This window comes from Trachurus trachurus, assembly GCF_905171665.1.
Source record: "Trachurus trachurus genome assembly, chromosome: 22".
Lineage (NCBI taxonomy): Eukaryota > Metazoa > Chordata > Actinopteri > Carangiformes > Carangidae > Trachurus > Trachurus trachurus.
The window spans coordinates 30128756-30143699 of NC_139907.1; the positions used below are offsets into that span (position 1 = coordinate 30128756).

Here is a 14944-nt window from a genome sequence, read left to right on the forward strand (position 1 = left end):
TCTTAGTGTCAGCACTCCAGGTGAGATGTCATTGTTTGTTTATGACATGACTGTTAGTTGCTTGTCTGTTTGTTGCTGTGATCTTAGCCTTTAACTAGTGAGCATTGTGTTAATACGACTGATAGAAATGACGGACAAAGCTGCGAATGCAAGGTCCAAATTGTTGTAAAGTTGAAACAAAAGGCCCGGGGTCTAACTGCATGTCTCTGTAAAATACAGTTCCACTTTACAAATGAGAAGACGACCGAGAATGCAGTGGTTCGTAGATGCAGAACGTGGGTCTAATCACCTTTGCTGCAACAAAGAACAAAACAACAAACAGGGGTGTGGTGGACAACTTTGTCACGTGGTGTGAGCAGAACCACCTGCAGCTCAACGTATATATATATATTGTTAAGATGGGGGGAGGGGCACATTTTGGGGTTTATTCTTATAGTTTTTAACATTGTAATTCTGGTAATATTTTACTTTGTCATTTTTGTAATATTTAAATTGTAATTGATCTTTTTCTCCTATTTTAAGTTGTTGTATTGTATTATTCTGCTATAATATCCTTTGCCTTTGTACACTGGAGTGCTGTGACGAAAGAATTTCCCGCAAGGGATTAATAAAGTCTATTCTATTCTATTCTATTCTATTCTATTCTATTCTATTCTATTCTATTCTGTTACTGAAGGTGTGACAGGAGACACCCAGCTTCAGATCAGTGCAGATGCAGGAAGAATTGTGTCCCTCATGTTTCCAGGTTGAAAGTGAAGAGGTCAGAAATCAGCCAACTTTTCCCAATTAACAGTGACCTTTGATGAACTCCAACCAGATATCTCCCTAACCTGGAAACACAGAGTGTTTTTAGTGTTCTTGGCCTATAATATTTTAGCAGCCATAAGTCTTTCCCTCATCTCAACCACATCTTGTGTCATGGGAATTATTCCTGCCTGTTTGAGAATAGCCAAGAGTGAAAGTAGGCCGGCACAGTGCAGTACTGGGTACCACTAAAAGATTCAGTGGCAACATGCAGCAGCAGTTAAATGGGGGAAACCACCCCTTTCAGAAACTGCTGTGACAAAGACTTTGGTTGTTGTACTAGTAAGAATATGAAACTACTTTTACCTCTGCGTATAGTATAGTGGTTGAAAAGCTAATGTCAGCTCGCTTCTAGTCTTGACTTACAGTTTAGTTGAATAATATTAGCTAGGCTGTGTCCTAAATCACCCTCTCCCTATCGTCCACCACATATGGAGTTTACTGTTCTGTGCTGTCCAAATGTATTATGATAATTTTGTCCAATATGGTGGACTCCCATAATGCAGTGTGAAAAGTAGTGGCCAACCAGCAGTCAACCAAGCAATATACCATATGCAATGCTCATAGAACTCCCTGGACAGTGAGTAGTAAATTTAGACACAACGCTATGTGACAGTTGACGGTCCTGTCACTATGCCTCCAATTGATCATGTGCCCACTTGACCACAGGGATGTCCCTTTGGTTGAATGGTCAGCGCACACCACTCTGACCCGGGAGACTAGGGTTTGAACCCCGCCCGGGCCCTCCTTCGTCCTGCCACACCTAGTTTCTAACTTTGCCTTGAGGTTACAATTTTGCTAACAGATGTTGGCTTATTGTCAATGTTAGCTTGTTATTTCATTACCAATAAATGACATGTAATATTTTAGTTAATTGTGTCATTTTTATAGTTCTTCTAGGGTCTGTGATAGCTTAGTCTTTTCTCTTTAGCTCATCTTTTGTCCTTCCATCTGGCTGCCCTGTATAATGTAAAGAACACACTGCTTCTTGCACTGGCACATGCATTGGCATTGGGACATAATTTGTGAGGTGAAGAATCGGCCAATGTGGATGTTATTTCTCGGACCAGTGGGCTGGCCACTGCATGCCCTTGGTGGGATGTGATTTGTTGGGCACACTTGCCCCTCTGTCCTCACTACCATATTCTCTTCTATAGATTGTATTTGGGGTTGGAGCTGGGACATCAAATATACTGTATATAATAAGCAAATATTGACCTCAAATAGGCCTTTAAATCACTTGACTTGGGGGAAGGTATACTACAATTCTAGACATACAGTAAAACGTCCGCTAACTGACAAAAATGTCCAATATTGGTCTGTAATGGTTAAAAGACAGTGGCACTGGGCATTTCAACACCAGCAGCCTGTTTTATCAGGGCTTGACATTTTTGAATGTGGTTTTTGAAAGCATGGTGACATCATTGGTCATTCTTTACCTGATTTCTTTTAAAGAAAATTGCATTGTACATGCTCACAGACACTGTGAGAATACCTTGGGTACAAATCTGACATTATATATTTTTTTTAGATTAGTGGAGTTCCAATTACCATCTACCATGTGCTTATCTAAAATGCAATGATTGTTAAAAAGCATACAATATAATGATTATAATACAGTGGCCCATTTGAGCCATGCAAAGCTTTTTTTTTAATAGATATGAAAGGAAAGTGAATTTGGTTTACAGTGCAGAAGCAGATTAATGCACATGCACTCAGCACAGTCCTAACAAAATCATGTCATTCATGAAAAGCAATGTAACATGATTATTAGTTCACAGATGGCTGTCAGAGAAGGATATCAACACAACGCTACTTACCCAACTCCACAAAAAGTACCGCAAAGGAGGACTACCTTATTATGATGGCATTCACCCAATGTCTTCTGCTTGTTAGCTGGATGAGCTACAGTCACAAGATCAAGTGAAAACTGTTTAGTTACCCATTGTTTTTGCACTGGGCTTCTGTGTCTTCCTTTTTTTTTTTTTTAACCTTAAAAGCAAATTAAAGTTGTGTTCCATTCACATGCAAAAAGTGAGATAACAGAAGGTCAGAAAAAGAGAAAGAACAAATGAAGATAATTGCCCATAATGTTGGGGTCACCAAAGTCTTTTTGGCAAGCTTGGACTTAGAAATACCATACCTCTATTGTGTCTTATTATTTTTCTCTATATCTATTTTGTATGGATGAGTACAGTAAAAGTGATAGATTTATTTATTTATTAATTTTTTAGAAATTATACCTCTGTTTTATATATATATACACACACGCACATATATATATATATGTATACATATAAGCAGTGGGGTCCTTAAGTGGTGTCATACTTTTGGACCCCACTGTGTGTGTATATATATGTATATATATATATATATATATATATATATATATATATATATATATATATATATATATATATATATATATATATATATATATATATATATATGTATATATATATGTATATGTATGTATGTAGTAAATTGTATTTACATTGTAAAGACGTCCAGTTTTACTCGTTCCAAAACAGCATTTATATAAATGGCTGTACAAGACCTAGGTAGCATTTCAAATCACTAGCAGTGGTGCTGCTACACAGGCTCACTGCTGCCGCCCTAGTGGACATAGTAAAGCCAGTAGACCAGGTTGAAGAAGGTGAATGCGATCGGGAAGACGACGCGGGACCATTTGTCTATGGCGTTGACATCTGTGAGGTCGGGGATCTTGACTTTGAGCTGCGAGGCCCTTCTCCTCAAGCGGCCCTTCTTATGGCCTATGGGCCGGTCGAGGGCCGGTCGTCCGTACAGGTCTCGGCTGGCCATGGGCTTGCGGTACTGTATGCTGGCACTGTCGTAGGAGAACATGGTAGCCCGAGGGTCGTTGAGAGCGCCCATCATATCTGCCCCACTCATCTCACTGGTTAGGTTGGTCAGGAGGATGTTGCCATGAGCATCAACCTAAGGGAGGTCACCAAATGTGATTAAATTCATTCTGTACACAAAACGGCCCATTAGACAAAGGCTGTGTCCCTAAAAACAAAAGGCATTTATTTATCCAGGTGAGTGAATTATTCATGACACTAACCTAAGACACACAGGGATGTACCCATGAGCCCACTGGTCAACATCTGATTCATCCTAGACTCATGGCAGCTTTCTATGCGGCAGGGTGTTACTTCATCTGAATGTAAAGGACCAGCACCTCGTGTGATGATCCTGTGTGTGTGTGTGTGTGTGTGTGTGTGTGTGTGTGTGTGTGTGTGTGTGTGTGTGTGTGTGTGTGTGTGTGTGTGTGTGTGTGTGTGTGTGTGTGCTTATCTGATTTGCTCTAATTTTAGACACACAGATTTATTTACTTAGAAGGTGCTGGAATGTTACACTATCTCACTCTAGTGCACTTAAGATTTTCCATTTCTCTTCCCTTTTCATTGAGATGTGGTATACTTCCATTAAAACGTGGTCATACAAAAGCTCTTCCGACCTAGTTAGTTTGAAGAATACTTGGTTAAACATATAGCACATGCAGTTTTCTTTGAGTATGGGTGAGTGAATGAAACTTCCAGAATTAGAGCAGAAAATCCAGCCTCAAGCCTCAGTTCTACTTGCTTGTGGACATCATACAGGGACAGCTGTGGACACCACAGATGTGATGTTGTGTTTATTCACAGTGCGTTTGAAGCTTACTTGGAGGATTCAAATATATTCATGTACACTACAAATCAAATCAAAATGTCTGTATTTGCTGCAGTAGGGAGAGATATAGAAGATCCTTTGTACCTGCAGCCATCAGGCTTTTTTAATTCTTCTGCAAATGGTAGATGAGCTGCCATTAGTTTACCTTTGGGGATTAATAAAGTCATTCTTATCGTATTTGTATCATATCTTTGTATCTGGATCTATGACGTCAATAAGAAAACAAAACCTTTTTCCCACCTGCACTTTGTTGCTCTCCAGTCTGCTCTTATTCTCATTGTTGGACTTGGCAGCCTTCTCTGCAACCTTCTTCTGCAGGTGAGGACCACGGCCAAAGAAGATGTAGTTGACAAAGGCGTACTCCAGCAGGGCCAGAAATACAAAGACAAAGCATCCCATGAGGTAAATGTCAATGGCCTTGACGTATGGGATCTTGGGCAGAGTCTCCCTTAGGTGGGTGTTGATGGTGGTCATGGTCAGCACCGTGGTTATACCTGCAGACGAGAACATGTGGAGGGAAAGGTCAGTCAGATGGAGGTCTTTCAGCGTGGCAGCACTCTGAGGGGTCATCATAGCTACTGGAAAATGCATTCACATTTTTATTGGTCCAACCATGAAGTGACATGATCTCAGTGTTAGAAAGATAACCACTGACAACACTACCTCTATTGGACCACAGCTTCATGTTTTCAAATAGCTCCCAGTCACCATGATAGTCTATGTCACAGACTAAATTTCCTTTTATTTTGAAACGTCCATGTAGTGCAAGTCTGCTTCCTCCGGTCACACAAATGACATGAGTGATGTCTGATGTTGTGAGCGCTGAGTAAGTTGTGTGAGCATCACCTGTAATAAATAAACTGTATAACGTGTGAGGTTCATGCTGAATTTACAGCTTTTCCTGCTGCTAAAGCATTATGCTTAGTTTGTTGTAAGACCATAACTTTGAGACACACAGAGTTACAAAGCTTCATGCTACAAAGTAAAGACAATCTATAAACCAGCTGTATCAGTTCACAAAGTTGCCAAAAAGGAGCAAGCCATTTTCTGATGACCAACATACTTGACACGCAGGTGAAGGTTCTACATGTGTGTATTACAGAATGTATTGTGTATAGAAAACAGGATTATATTGTTGCTTTTTGCTATTGGGCACTGATACTGCACAATGAATCACACATATTTATATTTAATATAAGGAGGTGAGATGATTGATTGCTCAACAGTTATTGTCAAACATGCAAACATCTTGTACAGAGTGGACTGTGTCCAAGCATCATCTTTTTTGTATACAAAACAGCATTGTTTTATATGTATCTTGTTTTTGGCATTGAGAATCCACCATGGATTATTAAAAAACTAATGTTCTATTTTAAAACAGCAGTGTATACACATTCAGTCAGATCCGGAAAAGTTACACTGGTTTGGGTTTGGAATATTAATTAATTAATTTTAAGTTAACTTTTAAGTCACAGATCGTAAAATTAAAACAGTTAAACAGGAATAACTGATAGGATGTAACAATATGTATGTATTGTATGTCAGTGGTTTGGTCAGGCCACTATTTTGGTCGAGCCTGATCTTGACACAAATATTGTAAACTGTCATGTTACCTTGTACATAGACACTGTGTCTTTACGGGGTGTTCCCACCAAACGCGATGAACGCGATTGAATCGCGCGTCAAATGAAATCGCGTCGCGCTAGACGCTCCAGTTTTGACGCTGGTCCAATATGCAAAAAACACCTCGTCACGGCATCGCGTCGCGCGACGAGCCCGCCCAAACAACAACATTTCTCCCACTATTTCATTCTCTGGCTGAGATAACCACCGTCGCTGCACTGGTCCTGTCCCTGTAGATGGGACAGGAACAGCGGTGTGGGTCTCTGGCTGCAGCAGAGACAGCTCCGTGACTGTGTGACTGACCGCCTGTTGAGTGCTTTGGGACGGGGCGGCGGCTCACAGCGCCCGCTGGTTGAAAACAGCAGTGATAACGGGCTTTCAGGTCCGAATCTCCAAACCAGAAACGTTTGTAACAGCACCGGAAAAGCAACACTGAAGAGCTGTGGCTTTGCTGCAGCTAACGGGGATCTGAATAATAAACTAAACTAAACCAGAAAACTTCTAATATTGTCAATAGACTCTGACTAAACTGCCAAGGGAACACCAGTACGTCCGTACGTCAGCACGTCGGTGACGATCTCAAAGCTGATAGGCTGTCGCGGCGCGTCTTCACGCGAATTCGCCGCAAAAGTTCAATTATTTGAACTCGAGCGATGAAGCGTCATCGCGCCGGGCGACGCGATGGAGGCGATTTTTCGCGGCCAATGCGTCCATCGCGCCGCGCTATCGCATCCATCGCATCGCCCGGCGCGATGACGCGTCTAATCGCATGTTTGCATTGACTTTACATGTAATCTCGACGCGCGATGAAGCGTCATCGCGTTTGGTGGGAACACCCCGTAATGCCACCACCAGGTGGAATATCTTTGGTTCAGACTCACACTCACAAGAAGTGACGCCGGGGCCGGGTCGGAACCGGTAGAGTTTGCCTCGGGTCTCGGGGCTCTTATTGTGAAAGGCCGGGTCCTACAGTACCCGAGAGGACCCGGCGATTGGCTGTCACAGCTGTCAATCACCCCCGCCCTCCCCCTTCCGCTGCGAGCTGCCTGTGTGACTTATGTCACGTGATCAAAACAACTACACGACTCTGATGATGACGTCAAAGGTGACAGTTCAAGCAGAAGTTAGAGCCTAGGTCAGGACTCGGGGCAGTTAAAAATTTTGTTTATTAACGTAACGTTATGGTTAATGGTTCAAAATGGTTAAACAATCGAGTTGCCATAGCGTGTTGTTACCGCGGTATGCTCCGCAAAGCACATGGACACTCCAAAACTATAACGTTAATTAAACAAGAGGAAATGACCGGTGGATTGGCGTTAGCAATGGCTAAGAAGAAGGATTACAGTACATGACCATCTAAACAAGAAAAAGGAGACGTGGATTTATTTCTGTTTACATCACGTTATGGCCAGGGGGGCTGGCAGCGGCCGCAGCCGGAGCAGGTAGAAGAAGACGTTTAGGTAAGAAACAGAAAGTAAAAACAAGTCTTATTTAACGCTAGACAACTTGTATTAAATCATAAAGCAACTCGGGCATTTCGGGTCCACGGGTTTTTAAGGGTTCGGCTCGGGTTCGGAACTCATATTTACAATAATAGCTCGGGGCCAGTCGGGTCCGGGTTCAATTTTCTCGGGTCCATTTCGGCTCGGAGCTCATATTTACAATAAAAGCTCGGGGCCAGTCGGCTCCGGGTCCAATTTTCACGGGTCCATTTGGGTTCGGGTCCGTCAAATTGGACCCGTGAAGACCTCTAGTTCAGACTCAAATGTGAACTGGACATGCATCTTTGTCTCAGGATCATTTGTAATACTCTGAAGATACATGGACATGAAAACAATCAGTCAGAAAGTTGTATCTAGCAGCTAATGTGTAAAGAACAGAAACATCACTGACCTAAGGCGACTCTTGCAGCCGAAGCGTCATAGTTGATCCAGAAGGAGACCCAGGACAGGATGGTGATCAGGGTGGAGGGCATATAGGTTTGCAAAATGAAATAGCCAATGTTCCTCTTCAGCTTAAAGCTCAAGGACAGACGTGGATATGAGCCTGGAAGAGAGGGAGAAACAGGGAAACAACTTGAATCAATCTTCACAAGGCACTGTCACCTGATCTGATTCTCCGGGCCCCTCGGCCCATCTTCATTTTCTCTCCAGACCTCAGTCTGTATCTATCTTCCTGTACATTACTCCACCTGACTCCCCTTTCTATTTGTGTTGTAGCTACAGAATGAAGCACAGATGCTAAAAAAAAGAGTTTTACTTCTCTGACATAAGGCTTGATTAAAACATTAGATCAATGCAAACTAGTTCTAATCTTCAACTTGGTTGTTGCTAAATATTACAACTAGTAACATCATGCGGAGTGGAGTCAGTCTGACCCGGTGACAAGGAGGCTGGTCAATAGAGTTGTGTTTGCAGTGCAGTGAGAGAGAATGGAGTTTCCAGTGTTGTACCTGGAGTAGTTAGTAGTTGTATGAGTATCTGTAGGCCATTGTTAGCATGGTATGGTATTGTCCCTAAATGTTTTGTTAAGCATATACAGTACAGATACCAGTGGCCCTGTGTTGGAGAGGAACGGCCTCATGTTCTCAGGATGCTAACACTTCAAACTGAAGCTAAAATGAGCCCGTCCTGCTTTTTATAGTCAGCACAGCTGTGTGTGGAACAGACCCTGAAATAAACCACACAGATGAACTTTGGGAGACACACACAAGTTAATTGTATGTGTTTAGTAGGTTTGGGCATCAGCTTCTGGGTAGTGTAGCTCCCACCTAGTCACAGCACGCAGGGTGTGATGGAACACATCTGCTGCAAAACAATCAGAAACTGTTTTTACTGCCCCCTCTCTGCATTCATACCTTGCTTGATCACTGCTTAGTTTCAATTGAATATGAATATGCTTTTATTCGCATGAACGTCAGGTGGACAATATTGCCAGACACTGATATATTTTCCATTTACAAGTGGCAAGAAAAAGTATGTGAACCTTTGGAATTTCTTAGTTTTCTGCATTGTGTTCTGATCTACATCTAAGTCACAAGTATAAACAAACACAATGCACTTAACCTGATACCACCAATATAATATGTCATGTCTTTATTTTACATATACATTAAACATTCACAGTGCAGGTGGAAAAAGTGAACCCTTGGATTTACTGTAATAAGTGGTTGAAGCTCAACCAAACGTTTCCTGTAGCTGCAGATCACAACTCATCAACACTCACGATGAATTCTGGACCATTGGTGGCCATGTTATTATAGGATGTCTGGTGTGAACAGCTCTCTGGAGGTCATTCCATAGCATCCCTATTGGATTCAGGTCTGGGCTCTGACTGGACCACTCCCAAAGGTGGAATTTCTTTTGTTGAAGCTACTCTAGATGATCTAGATAGTAGATTTACTTCAATGTTTAGGCTCATTGTCCTGCTGAGTTTCAGCTGGTGGAGCCACCCCGACATTAGAAACTCTGGAAGTCATTTTGCCCTCGATGATGGCAAACTGTCCAGGTCTAACCCTAACCCTGAGGCAGCAGAGCCCCAAACCATGATGCTCCTCCACCGTACTTCACCTTTCAGATGATGTTTACATGCTGCTATGCAGAGCCAGTTTTACACCATACGTACAAAAACATACACATACTTATTCTGTGTGTGTGTGTGTGTGTGTGTATGTGTCAGTGGAGTCCGGTACTACCCAGTGTACCTTTAGTGCTAATGAGACTTAACCTGTGACTGTGTGACTGTGATACCTGTAGCGAACACAGCTTTTTTGGACTGGGTCTGGTAGTCTATGATTGAGAACTGGGGCAATTCGATGTTCTCCACCCCAGTAACAGAACCGCCATTGCTTCCTCCTTGCCAGTAGAACTCGATGTCGTCAGTGGTGTATCCATCTTGGGAGGCAAGGGGAACACAACAGGTCACACTTCAACTAAAACGTCCAACATGCATACATCCAGGCACAATACAGTGTGTACATGACACAGACTCGGGGTGCTTTCTCACCTGCCCTGTTTAGTTTGGAGCTGAGGAGTGTTTTCTCCTCTGGACAGGTGAGGATGCTGCAATCATAGAAAGTGTGTGGTCTAGCTGACAGAGGTGCTGTTTAAAGCAGTTGGTTGGGATTCTCATCACAAGCAAAGTGATATGTGGATCTGTAGAACCACATTATGTAATAACACCGCATTACGTAATAATGTAATACATTTCCACCTCATGATGTTATAATGCCACATTTTGTAATAAAATTCTTGAACACAATATGTAATAAACTTTACCGCATTTTGTAATAAGTTGTTACATAATGCACCAAATTATTAAAAAATGCAGGTGTTGCATTTTTTTATGAAGAAAATGTACAGAATTGATGCATTAGTAACATCTTATTAGAAAATGCGGCAAAGTATATTACACATTGTGTTCAAGAATTGTATTACATAATGCAGCATTATTACATAATGTGGTGCTGCAGGGTCTACTAGCTGTATACTAGCTGTGTTATACTTCAAGTTCCACAGGTTGAGCCAAATACCTAGAGTTTGTGTTCATGGAATTATTATTATTATCATTGTAGTGTGCTTATTTACACTAATGATGACAAATAAGCACAAACCTGCAGGAGCTGTCTGTGGTCCTGAGACTGAAGCTAATCATGTTGGACTGGAGTTACTCTGGGAGGGACTGACAGCCCGTCACCTGTGTGGCTCAGTTTGCACCTAAACCTTGGAGAAGCCAGAACAGTGTCCCCTCAGTCCAGTGCTGCTCTACTTAATGAAGAGTCATTTAGTCACTTAATTCAGTGTCTGTCTGAGGTCAGTTCAGTTAATTAGCTGCCTTTTCCTGTCTGTAACCATCTTTATTTGAACAAAGGAAGAAATATTAAGTTGGTTAATAAAGTTAATGCGTTTCTCTTCTTTATCACAGAGTGTTTTCTGCACCTGGGTCCACTTGAACTTTATAAGCAGCTTCAGCTGAACTTTGGAGCCAGCAGAGCAAAGAGCTGCTGGAGGGGAGAGTGCATGAAGTCAGGCTGATCAGCAGCAGCAGAGTGTATACCAGGCTCTGCTCTTGGGTCCAGACCATCACCAGCTCCTGCTTTACCCAGGCCTGAGGTCTACACACTGCTCTGAGCAACTCATCCTCAACCTAAATTCACCAATAAACAGGCAAACAGCTCATTCAGGAACCCTGTTTAGGGCTGCACTTCTGGAGCAACAATCATCATCATCATCTTGGACTGGTTGGATGGGCTGGATGGAAGTCTGAAATGACCTCATGTTTTCCATCAGATTATCATCGTAGGTCATGTGACCACTTGACCCCTCTACAGCTCCTTCCTGGGTCTTGACACTTACAGGTGTGTGATCCCTCTTTGTGCAGTCTAAATGACATCCTAGTTAAAACAATTAGTGGGTTTTGTCATTATTGATTTCAGGTTCTGGTTCTGGTTCACCCTATATTGGGCGTGGCACTTGATCCTGGTAGGGGATAGGCTAAGTAAATAGATTACTATGTCCTTTTTGATTATGAAGCGGGTCATATTGAAATATATTGAATGAACCCACGTTTATAAAGTAGGAATTCTTCCTCTGGTTTTCTGTTCATCTCTGTTGAACATCTTCCTTTCCCTCTAGCTAAACTTGAACAATATAAAATCTGCCTCTACATACAAGGTCTCTGTGTCCACAGTCTGCACCACAGTGAAGTGAGCCTCTGCTGCCCCTTCACTAATTAGAGCTGTTTAATTGGAGTAGTTTGTCTCGTCATCTTATCTTAAGGCAGCTGGATTTAAGGGAATTATCTTCTTCTCATTATGAGAAAGCTTCATTATGATTTCTTATAATTTTTTTTATCCATTCATGTGAGAAAAGATGTTATAAATCTGAAGATATACTTTGAACACAGGTGCAGAATTTAAAACAATGACATCTTTGAGTTAAAGTTATAGTTGGTAATCCTGTTCAGAAACACATTTTGTTCTACTGGGTGAAATGGTCCTTCTATCCTGAGAGTAGTCAATACATCATGTATTCAGAAAAAGGAAGGAAAATAATCAGACCTCTGTCTGACACAACTCTGACCAATCCATGCTTTTCACTCCGAAAAGGAAAAACCAATCAGATGCCTTCATGTCTAGTTCTGTCTACACCCAATCAAGCTGCCGTCTCTCTCTCTCTCCTCCTCCTCCCGCTTGAGCGATCAGAGTCTTCACCTACGTCCGCAGAAAAGCCACACTCCAGTCTGACGGGTGACAGTGTAGTTCTGGCATATGCGCGTTGCGGGCCCCAGTTTCATGGCACAGCGCAAGGTGGTGGCGCAGTGTCAGTTTGGACCGGCGCAGCCCGGCACACGGTCAGTTTGGCCTCGCTGCGCCCAGATGGGTGTGGCGGATTCAGCTTGGCGCAGTGGAAGTTTCCTGCCAAAAAGCCGCGCCGAGAGTGCGCCGAAAGCTCACCACCTCAAACCAGGTCTACTCTCGGCACAAGGCGAAGTGCAGCCGGTGCAGTGGTAGATTGACTGACTGCAGTGCACACACGTCACCAAGACCTCACAGGCAGGTTTCCACAGTTCCAGGCGCATTTAGATGCAATAAATAATCACAACAAACACTATTTAATGCAACTAATGGAATCAACACATGAATTTATATCTATATAGATTGTCCCGTCACATCTGACGTCAGATCAAAGCCTTTTGGCAGCATAATGGAAACTCAGCCTGACTGAATTAACACAGCTGAAACTGTGATGCAAAGTAACGAAAAACTAAAAGAACTAAATAACTATCATCTGTCTCAGAGAGACGCTTGGCAATGTATCCTTTAAGCTGAGATGCTTCTGTTTATGTTGTGATCAGTGTACACTTCTCAGCTTTGTTACACAGCGTTTAAATATGGGTTACTTAAATGTGAGTGTCTTTATTAGTAGAAAGGGTGTGTGTGTTGTTGTTTTTTTGGTTTGTTTTTTTTACACTGGGCGGCGGTTCTCAGTGTATCAGATCAATCCTGGTTAAGTATATTAGTAAACTCATTATTCGGCCACTCTGAGCTCGGACCTCCGGACCAAAACAGCTGTTTCCTCCTGGGAGAGGTTCGGCCTCTGGCGTCGCTGTCTCCTCCGTCCATGTCCAAGTATAAAATTACAAACTTGCAGTGCGCATCGCCCACGGCGCAGTTAAAGGTGAGGAGAGGAGCTCATTTGATTGGTGAAGATCTGAATGGGCTGCGTTAATCCCACTCCACACCTTCTCTCCTCCTCCTTTCCCACTTGCGCCGGTAGGAAGGACATTAGGAGTGCCTGCGCCGGTCTACACCGGACTGCGCAGTGCATGAAACTTGCTAAATGCGCCTGGACACACCCCGTTGGCGCGGCACAACTGCACTGAGCCTAGACTATGCCTGGTCTAGGAAACTAGAGCCCTGGGTGTCTTCACCCATGTCCGCGGAAAGGTGGAGGCGTGGCTTCAGAGAGCAGTCAGAGGAAAGGCTGGGATTTTTGACTTGTGTGTTTTCAAAATGTGGCCTGATAGAACCGTTTTTCCAGGATCTCCAACCCTAACTTTAAAGGTTTAGTTCACCCAAAATTCAAATTTCACTCATTATCTACTCCCCCTCATGTGGACTAAGGGCTGGGAGAAGTTTCAGAGTCCTCTGTGGCTTCTCTGAGTTACAGCGGGGCTCCGTGCAGCACTGCATGTCCATATGACGGTAGCGAACAGAGCTCACTTTTCTTCGTCCAAAAACACACCAAAAAACATCAAAATACCTCCATAGTGCTCGTCTGTAATGTCCCTCTTGTATTGAAGCCCCGACATAAGAAATTGTTCCGAAAAAAATTAAATGAATCTTGCGCGATTTGCACTGACACCGGCAGAGCAGTGAACTGAGACACTGGGAGCTTCTGCTACAAACAAGCTTAAAACATACTTCTTTTTTTGGGGGGGGGACAATTTCTCATGTTGGGGCTTCAATACAAGAGGGACATTACAGACGAGCAGCATGGAGGTATTTGGATGTTTTTTGGTGTGTCTTTTTGGACGAAGAAAAGTGAGCTCCGTTCGCAACCGTCATATGGACATGCAGTGCTGCACGGAGCCCCGCTGTAACTCAGAGAAGGCACGGAGGACTCTGAAACTTCTCCCAGCCCTTAGTCCACATGAGGGGGAGGAGATAATGAGTGAAATTTGAATTTTGGGTGAACTATCCCTGTAACTGGTCAGATGTACACTACAACTACTGTGACCTGTCTTCTCAATGTGAATCAAAATGTATATTCCAACACTTATTAAACTTAGTATTCTTACTATAATTGTTATAATGTGTTTCTGGGATGATAGATCCTGACAAAAAGAAATGATTATGTTAGTAGAAATGATTTACATTTGTTTTTGTTTGAGTTAATATGTTTAAACAGATATTTTAATTTTTCATCCATCCACCACTGTCTCCCCAGTTGGTGTGGCTGAACTGGGCTGCAGGTGTGAACGAGACAAGGTGAGGGGTGAAAATAATATTTAGTGGCTTTCTGCAGAACTGTCTTCTGTAGCTGTGACTGTTCTCACACACAACATCAGTTACACTTACAGCTCTCTATCTCCAGGGTACAGTTCTGCTCATCCAATGGGTATCTGCGTAGGTCCATCATGCAGGCAGCTGTCGTGGTGATCCTGAAAGAAGGAGGTTTCAGAAGAATTCATCATAAACACACTGTCTTTACTTGGACCCTCCACTAGGAGACACCACAAACAACCTCCTCATCTACATGTACAGTCACCTGGCAACTGTCCCCTGGTCTCAGCCTCCGGCATGGTAACTGCCTTCTGGTTA

The 14944-nt window shown here is 42.9% G+C and overlaps 1 protein-coding gene across 2 annotated transcripts in view; it reads right to left on the minus strand.

Annotated features, from left to right (window-relative positions):
• Positions 1-3420: 3420 nt before the first annotated feature.
• gabrb1 (gamma-aminobutyric acid type A receptor subunit beta1) overlaps positions 3421-14944 on the minus strand; it is a gene marked incomplete at both ends in the record, with an annotated part of 72881 nt that continues 61357 nt past the window's right edge. The window contains 5 exons of one of the 2 annotated variants that reach the window (XM_083998303.1): positions 3421-3762; positions 4738-4991; positions 8014-8166; positions 9870-10013; positions 14702-14784. In XM_083998303.1, coding sequence (XP_083854429.1) covers positions 3421-3762; positions 4738-4991; positions 8014-8166; positions 9870-10013; positions 14702-14784 — 976 coding nt within the window. The remainder of the gene's footprint in view (positions 3763-4737; positions 4992-8013; positions 8167-9869; positions 10014-14701; positions 14785-14944) is intronic. The other variant, XM_083998304.1, reaches the window with a different exon arrangement.